Below are 8,878 nucleotides of genomic sequence, written 5' to 3' on the forward strand. Positions count from 1 at the left end.
CCCGGCCGCGCGGTCCCACCTGCAGCCCCCACCAGTGGGCGCCCACGCAGCCCGCGTAGTGCCCGAGCTGCAGCGTCACCGCCTCGCCCGCCATCGCGCGCCGCCGTTCTGCGCCTTCCTCATTGGCGGCGCCACCGGAAGTACGTTACGTAGCACGCCGCCCCCTCCGCCTATCGCATCAAAGCGCCATCAGCGAAATGCCCCGCCCCTTCCCGAGGCCCCGCCCCCAAGGACACACGTGCTGTGCAGCGCAGCGCAGCCTTTATTCACTACAGCGGCGCCGCCAGCCGCTCCAGCTGCCACGGGTTGCGGCCGCTCAGGAAGCGCAGCTCCTCTTTGCCGTCCTCCGTGCGCGCTGCAAGAGAGAGGAGGCACTGAGAGGGGACGGGGGGAGACCCCGGGCTGCAGCCCCCAGCCCCTGAGGCGGGCACTCACCCTTGTCGTGCTGCAGCCAGCGGCAGTGCAGGTAGTAGCGGTAGCAGCTCTCGAACTCCCGCTCTGTGTAGTTGGGCACGAGGATGGGGACAAAGGGATCCAGCGCATCGAACCCCTCCTGGAATGCCAAAGGGAACGAAGGTGCGTTTGAGCTCAAGGAAGAGCAGAGCATAGACTGCAGCCTTGGGGCTGAGCGCAGCTCCAGACTGAGGTTTTGTTTCCCAACGTAAAGGAGAGAAGAGGCCGTGGCTGCTCACCTTTCCCAGCAGCTCGTGGGGCAGATGGGCAGAGCTGGGCTTGAAGAGGGAACCGGTCTGGCTGAGTGTGGTCACAACGGCACCACCGTTCTGAAACAGAGGGGCAGAGCACCCTGTGAAATGGGCACGGCTTCCACAAAGCATCCCATGGCAGCTCAGAGGCACCTGAGTTCCAAAATGCTGCGCTGTGGAACAACTGTAACTATAAGGAATCCAAGAAGTTCTCCTTAGTTCAACAAAATCAACTGCAGCATCATTACCAGTCCGTGAATCCTGGGCTCTCAGGAAGTGAGTTACAAACTATTCAAGGAAGGCATGGCTGCCTACGTGAGCTGCTGTTACATTCTTACATCTGCTGCCAAACATCAGCCAGATGCTGACCCCAAGCAGTTGCACTGTGCTCTCCTTTACTGAAGGAAGAGTGGGACAGCTGCAGCTTCACGCTTCTCAGCAGGAGCTTTAATCGACAGCTGAAGTAAAACTCACCCAATTATTCATCATCATCTTCCTTAGGTTGTACACCAACGTCAGCTCCTCTGGAGAAACCTGACGAAGAGGGGATGGTATGACTTCTTTTTGTCAGCAGTTTCTACATGAGGAATACATTCCTCTCCCCCCCTTTAAATTACTCTGGAAGTATCATTTGTATGCATCATTCAGGTGCATTCCTTCTTTGCTCTTACTTAGCATTACTGGGGCTGAATAGGGCTACAGAGAAGCGCCCAAACCTTCCCTGCCATAACTGCATCTGAATCTTTTCCCTCTTGAGACAACTTCCTTCAGTTAAAACTGCCTGAAGCCCAGGCTGTATTTCGCACATCCCTCCATGCTGGCAGAGCCAAACGTGCATTTCAGTATGTATGACTTCACAGCAGGGGTTACTCCTGAACCTAAATTAAAACAACGCATCCCCCCTGCTCTCCACACACATTCACACTCTCTTCTTACAGGGCTTTTGTCTTCTTTCTTTAACGTTGTCCTTCCCCAGAGTGCATTGACTCCATCCACCGCCACCAGGACTCTGAATGAACCCAGACAGCACTGCTGCTTGATCTCTTTCAGCACCACCCCAACCACGTCGCTGGCGTTCTTCACTCGAGTTAAGCCCTTCAGGGAGGAAAAGGAACATAACTCAGGTTGTTCTTGTTAATGCAGATTGCTGGGGCACTGTCTGCCCTCCCAAAGGGGTGGGGAAGGTCTGACAGACTTCTGAAGCAATCCTATTTTACAAAAGCAACGACGCAACGTTCTGATAGAAGCTGAGACAAAGCAGGCAGCTCCTTACCTGCTCCACCACCTCTCCCAGCGGCCTGCCCTGCTCTGTGCTGTCTCGTTTGCTCCACACGTATTTTTGTTGTGTTTTTATCTGTGTCAGAGAAAACAGCAATTCAACCAATGCAGTAACGCAGAGGCAGCCATTCCCACAGAGGGATTTAAATCACTTCTTTTAAAAAAACTGCATTCTAGCAATAGAGAGGTTTTATGTGTGCAGTACGAGTGCATGCATCACCACACGAAGCACTTCTCATCAGTGGGCACACGCAGGCTTCACCTCGAGGTGCTGACAGAACAGGAGCACACAAACACGTGGTCCCAGAGAGGCGATCCTGTGGTGATGATCTCTCGTGGCTACAAACCAACAACCTGGCAGCCCCTACAAACCTCCTTTAGGAAACTCTCATTTGTGGTTCTGAAGTTCCGGAGCCAGAAGGATGCCTGCAGGGGCTGATCGAGCCTCTCCTTGTTGTAGGAGGACTGCATGAGCTCCTTGCAGTTCTTCACCCAAAGATGAGCTGCAAGCAAAGGAAAGCAGTTGCTATTTTGAGTCAAAATGTACGACGTGGGTGCACCACTCATCCTCATTCTGCTGCATTTATGAGGAGTCTGCCAGCATTAATGGACAAAGCTCTGCGAGGACAGAGGTGACACAGACCCATCATTTTCAGTGTGCTGCCCTAAAGCTCTGCATCTTCCCTATCAGGGACAGATGTGAGCACCTGACACAGCCTTACCATCCGGGATGTGCAGCACCAGCCAGCCCTGCCGGGCACAGAAGTGAACCACGTGGCACAGCGTCATGGTTTTCCCAGTTCCTCTCTCACCATCTTCACCACAGTCTGTCAAGGAAAATCTCCAACAGAACGCTTCATACGTAGCATTAAGTGGCTGTAAATTGTTTGGCAAAAAGAATAAAGGGAGCACAAAGGTCGTAAAAGCGAGGATGGAGTTCCATCCAGCAGCAAAGCAAGGCTGAAGAATTCCTTCTCCCCATGTTCCCCCTCTCTCTTCACGACTTCAGGGCTGCGATTCCTATTCCCTCAGTTGTGCTGATACCACCGTTGGTGGAACTGTGCCTACACCCAACAAGGACTATCAGCTCTGGGAACCTCTCAGGGTGACTTTGCTGACAACAGATGGGGCAGAGGCAGCTCCCAAAGGATGAAGGAGTGCTCAGCATACAGCAAAACACTGCCCTCACGTGCTCACATTCACCTGCTTGTATTTAACCCGTGTTCCATCACCAAGTCGAGTGATAAAAGATACAAATCACATATCTGACGACGGGGTGGGCAAAGTTGGAGTTCTTCAGGTATGTGAAAAGTTCTAGAGCAGGTTTTCGCACCATGATGCAGGCTTCTTTGAAGGTCTTAATCTGAGAATAGGACAAGAATAAGGAGCCATATGTAGCACACCACAGCTCTTCCTAGCATGAGTCCATCTCTGACTGGAGCCATCAAAGGCCTTTCCTGGATGGCACCAGCCAGGGAAATCACCGTTATGCCTCAGTCCATCACATCTTTGCTGCTGTTTGATACAATCATCTCTAAAGCACTCACACAAATGTGCTTTGATGCAGAATTACCTGCTGCTGGAAGCGATGGGGCAGTCCATGTGGGAGGACAGCCTTCACCTCCTCCAGAGGAATGCTGTAATGGTGACCCTCGTGCTGCTCACTGTGCCTGGCCTGGGAAGGCAAAGAGCAAACTGTAACACTCTGAAGTCTGACTCTGTTCTGCATTCAGGGACCCTCAGTCAACACAAGCATCTGTTTACTGACAGTCAGAAGGACCAGCACAGTAAAGCCAGGCAGGAATTGTGGCATCAGAGAATTACTGCCATAGAATTCTCCAGCCTACCTGAGCTTGTGCACAACCGCTGTGTTTCACAGGCATTGTGCCCTATGCTTTATGGAAGTATCTAATCCTCCACTGCTCCACTTCTCCTGATCACCACTCCACCTTAACAGCACTGTGGTCGCCCTCAGAGTTGCCTGCTAGACTCAAACGTACTTTTTTTTTTTTTAAGCCCATGAGTGGATAATTTCCACCCATCTATTATTTGAATAAGGCATGGTTTGACAGAGACTACCAGCAGCTGTGTTTCTGCATGGCACTGCTCCAGAGATCAGTTTTATTCTCAGTTTCATCACTGCTGCATAACCTCAGGCAAATTCCTTCACCCTCAGCCGCCACACCTGCAAAGTGGTTCCTGCCTTTAGCACCGTGTTTAAGTCACTCTGAGTTCTGCTAACAGAAAGGTGTATAAAAGCAAAGTCTTATTAAAAATTTAGCTTTCACCTGGCCTTCTTAATCCATTTTTAATGGGGTTTTACTGCACACACGTAGGAGCCCGGTTGCAATGATGAGGATTGGTGCCGAAGCAACCCAGCAGCGCCGCTCTGCTCCCCACGCAGCCTGAAGTGCTGCACCTCGAGGAACTGAGCAGAGAAATGAAGAAGAGATGCTGGTTGTCACCCAACATCAGGCACGTGAAGTCAGAATGCCAAAGCCAGTTGCCCAGCAACGTGGATTGTAGGCACAGGACAGCAGAGACAATTCTTGCCATCTGGACCCTTCTGTGCGATCTATAGAGACACTCAGACCACGTGAGCGAGATCATCTGCATGCTGCTGTTTCCATAGAGACCCCTGAGGAATCGGTATTGAAAGACTCCAATTACAGAGGCAGCAGCAAAGCATCTCAAAGGCTTCTTCCATTCATTTATCCCACTTCATTTTGTGCTCGAGACGAAGAGCATCGGGCTGGAATGATGCTGCTGGAGAGCCGCGCTGCGCTGAGGTGCTGCGGGGTGTGCTTTTCATCCCCCCCTCACATCCAATTTGGGGAGGTTAGTCGGGGAAGAATCACCCCAGAGTTGAATTAATGGTGCCTGATGACAAGCTAAGCCACATCTGAGCCCGTACAATACATTAGTCTATTTCATCTGTGCAACTACAGAGAAGGAATCAATATTTGTTCCCAGGAGATTTGAGGCAGCAGAGCAGCCCTGCCTTGCTTAAATCCAGGTCTTGTTTTAAACTGCACGGCCACAGCCTGCTTTCCTCTGGGCTGGGGGTCACCACTTTCCCTTCTGCGGCCCAGAAGCCATCCCAGGAAGCACTCCTGGCTCCACACACGCACACACTGCTGGAATGTGGGCACCTCTCTCTGGCAGCAGGGACTCACCGGGTCGCTCTCACTGGTATAGAAAATTGCTCTCGGTTTTTCTGCTGGGATTTGGACATCCTGGCTGACAACGGAACTGAAGCAATCCTTGGCTGCCGTGTGGAGAGCAAACCCACGGTCCAACTGAGGAGAGAAAAGTACAATCAGACAACAGCGCAGAGCAGAAGTCTGCTTCTTAGAAGTGGAATCTGCCATGAGAACGTAAACTCAACACGAAAATCCACGTTGCACTTTTCAATGCCTGCTGTTAAGCCATTTCCACCCACCTCACTCACCCAGAGAGCCAAGCTGCTCCCTAACTGAGTTATCCTCCTGGAGACGTGGCTGTGCTGGGCCACATTTCTGCCCACACTGACGAATAGCAGCGAGTGCCTCGATAATCCAAGCTGTGTAGTAATCCAGAACCACCTCAATTATGGAGAGATGAGTGCAGAGCTGCCCACTATTGGATATTTCTAATTACACTCCCCAAACTGATTTTTCCTGGCTGCGTCCCTGCATCCAGGCTCTTTCGTTACAACGCTGAGAAACTGAAACGGGCAGCTAAGCTGATTAGTTCTTCTCTCCATAGGCAGACTGCTGAAGCACACCCATGAAGCCCAGCCAACACAGCAAGAAAGAGGAGCAGGAGGACAAGCACTTCATTATGCGATGGCGAAAGAAAATATGAGCGAAATGAGATGCATTTGTCAATGAATCAAACATTTGTATACGCCAGAGGTTGAGAGCAAAGCAAGCAAAACCGAAAGCCACCCTCCCTGTTATGGACTGGAACAGTTGCAGGCTCTGGCTATAAACAGAGCGAGTGTTTTCCTGGCCTGTCTGCGTGGATGAGGGCGGTCAGAAACTGAAGGTTAGAGACAAGAACAGCTGTTTCCATTCCACACTGCATGATGCAATTCTGCTGTCATCCCCATCTTCCTCTGGGGGCCATTTGAGCACCACAAGGGCTCAGAAGGAAACATCAGGTCAGGTTTTACCCCACAACCCACATTAACCACACGACGATGGGGTCTTCAATCAGTGCTTCAACACCTTTTTAACACCATCTTTTGTTCCTTCAGTGCTTTTTTCCTCCTTGAGTACAAATGATCAATTAGGAAGTCTCACTTGGCTACCCCTAATCCTTGGAGGTGAGTTAACGTACAGCCTGCAGCAAGGCACAAGGATGTTCATTTAAGAGGTGAGCACAGCATGCAACCATTGCCACCTGTTCACCAAAACACGTCACTCCTGGCCCAGAATTCCAGCCCTTCTCATTGTCTTTGAGCATCTCACCTCCTCAAACCTGCAGCAAAGCACACAGCGTGAGCTGTGTTGGCTGGGGAGGAGAGGAAAGGTTACTGCTCTAGGGATGCCTTCATCTGGGGGACCCCAGCTCTGTTCCACGGAATGAAAACTAACCAAGGGTTAACTTCAGGCTCTGCCTGTGGTTTTCTTCACGTGCATCTGGATGCAGCTCAAGAATCGGTTTGAATAAAGCTTAATGAAACCACCTTTGAGAAAGGACAGTCTCAGATCAGCAGAAGTCGGGTTCCCTGTGCTACAAAAGCCAGCAGCTGCTCAGCTCTGCAGAATGAGCTCCTCTTGGCTTTGCACGGAATGCCAGAATCATAAGCACGCTCCTCTGGGACTCACTGCAGGGCTCTGCACGATCCTAACATGCACCTGATGTTCTCACGTCCCCATGTCATCCTTTAACACAGTTGATCCAAGCAACACAGAGAAGATTTCACAGCAAGTTTCCATCTGTGGAAGGGCTGCAGTTTAACTCGGATCCCTGAAATGGCAGCAAAGCATCACGTGGTGCAGGGAGATTAATCATAAAGTCATGTGCCGTAAGGTGGAGCTGTTCCTACACAGCTGGGTCTCCTGAAAAGGCTGCTCACTGCGTGCAGGCTGCCATGATCAACACTGTGACACCAGAATCTTCCCTCTGGGAAGGAGGAGTTACACTCTTCCTCTTAGAGAGGTTCATAATCACTAAGTTCTAATGGAAAAGCATTTAAAAGACAACAGCAAACCAAACAACTGTCGTTCCTGACCACTGAGAAATCATTCCAGGCTGCAGTATGGACTGATTACACCGTGCATGACATAAGGAAGCTTTGCTGGTAGCAGAGTGCTGCTGCACTGCTGGGCCAACGTTCCTGCACCCACCTGAAGCTCTGGGAAGCTCACCTTTCCACCTGCAGCACATGCTATGGGAAGGGCTGGTTTTTTTCCTTTTACCTTTTCCAGCAGTGCAGAGCAAACAGATTCTTCACCTTCTGAGAAGCACCAGTAGTGAAGAAGGAGAATTCTTGCATTCTGTGCATTATGGGATGCCCAATTTCGGGCTTTTAACAGTTGTCCCATTCAAGCCCTCTGCCCAGGCACGCTCAGATATTTGCTGTCTCACATTTATACCAAGGGAGGGAAACATAGAAGGAGGAACACAAACAAGCTGCCTCTCTTCTCATAAAGGGAGACACCACATTTTCACACAACTGATGCGAGATGAGAGCAATTGCACTTCTTATCACAGAATGGTTCAGGTTGGAAGGGAACTCAAGGATCATGAAGCTTCAACTCCCCCCCATTGCATGCAGGGCCACAACCTCCACATTTAACACCAACCCAGGCTGCCCAGAAATTACTTTTGAACCCTAGGAAGTCCCTAAAGGAGGATTTGTGGGGACCATTGGTGTCAGCAGCGTCAGGGAGTGCAGGGCTGGAGATGCCTCCAAGGACCCCAAATGGATGCAGTGCTCCCGACCCCATCTCTGCTGCTGCACTCTGTGCTCCACGTGGCCAAGCAGCACAGAATCACAGAACGGTTTGGGTTGGGACCTCAAGGATCACGAAGCTCCGACCCCACACCAATGCAGGGCCACCAACCTCCACGTCTCACAGCAGCCCAGGCTGCCCAGGGCCCCATCCTTGCTGCCCTCCAACACCTCCAGGGATGGACGGGGATCCACAGCCTCTCTGGGCAGCTGTTCCAGCACCTCCCCACTCTCCCAGCAAACAACTTCCCCCTGACAGCCAGCTGAAAGCTGCCCTCCCTCCACTTCCAGCCATTTCCCTCGTCCTGCTCTCATCTCCCCTTCCCAAGAGCTGCCTCCCCTCCTGTTTTTGGACTCCCTTTAGGTACCGAAAGCTGCACTGAAGTCACCCCACAGCACCTGAACGCTTTGTACATGGGCCGGTACCAGCAGACGAAGGAGCAGGGCGTGTAAAGCAGAGCCCAGAGGATGGAGAGACCGAAACCAGAACCTGAGGAGGGATCCACACAGAACCAGGCCAGCGAGGAGAGGAAGTTCAGGAGCAGAGCGACGGTGCTGGCTGAGAGAAGGGAGCTCGGGTGGGCGATCCCAGCAAGGCTTGGAGGAGAACCACGCCCGACCCCCCCCGCCCGCGGACTGACCCATCCAGAGGTAATACATGGCCGTCACCGTCTTCTGGAAGTCGGCGGGGATCTCCACCGGGATGTCCTGATAGAAACACGGCTTCACCGGGCAGCAGGAGGGCAGGGGGGCCAATTGTTGGCTCGGGCTGCGAGTGAAAGCAGTGAGAAGGAAGAAAAGGGACGGGAAGAGGGGAGGGAAGGGAGCGGAGCTGCGGCCGCTCACCGGCGCCGCCCCCCAGGGCCGCGTTCTGCAGCTCCCGCTCCCTCCGGTCCAATTCCTCCGCCTTCCGGTTCAGCTCCTCCTGCCGTTTCAGCAGCTCGGCCGTGGC

General features: G+C 52.2%; 2 protein-coding genes across 2 annotated transcripts in view; both read right to left on the reverse strand.

Moving 5' to 3' along the window:
• MSTO1 (misato mitochondrial distribution and morphology regulator 1) overlaps positions 1-198 on the reverse strand; it is a 3,964-nt gene extending 3,766 nt beyond the window's left edge. Inside the window, exon 1 of the mRNA XM_019623092.2 lies at positions 7-198. Coding sequence (XP_019478637.1) covers positions 7-94 — 88 coding nt within the window. The 5' untranslated portion in view covers positions 95-198. The remainder of the gene's footprint in view (positions 1-6) is intronic.
• A 46-nt stretch (positions 199-244) lies between these two features.
• DAP3 (death associated protein 3) overlaps positions 245-8,878 on the reverse strand; it is a 9,575-nt gene continuing 941 nt past the window's right edge. Inside the window, exons 3-13 of the mRNA XM_010723936.1 lie at positions 5,159-5,281; positions 3,556-3,657; positions 3,237-3,345; positions 2,705-2,797; positions 2,355-2,485; positions 1,978-2,058; positions 1,641-1,799; positions 1,179-1,238; positions 693-782; positions 436-553; positions 245-355 (exon numbers count right to left, since the gene is read on the reverse strand). Of these exons, the coding sequence (XP_010722238.1) occupies positions 270-355; positions 436-553; positions 693-782; positions 1,179-1,238; positions 1,641-1,799; positions 1,978-2,058; positions 2,355-2,485; positions 2,705-2,797; positions 3,237-3,345; positions 3,556-3,657; positions 5,159-5,281 (1,152 nt within the window). The 3' untranslated portion in view covers positions 245-269. The remainder of the gene's footprint in view (positions 356-435; positions 554-692; positions 783-1,178; positions 1,239-1,640; positions 1,800-1,977; positions 2,059-2,354; positions 2,486-2,704; positions 2,798-3,236; positions 3,346-3,555; positions 3,658-5,158; positions 5,282-8,878) is intronic.

Source organism: Meleagris gallopavo, chromosome 27, assembly GCF_000146605.3.
Source record: "Meleagris gallopavo isolate NT-WF06-2002-E0010 breed Aviagen turkey brand Nicholas breeding stock chromosome 27, Turkey_5.1, whole genome shotgun sequence".
Classification (NCBI taxonomy): domain Eukaryota; kingdom Metazoa; phylum Chordata; class Aves; order Galliformes; family Phasianidae; genus Meleagris; species Meleagris gallopavo.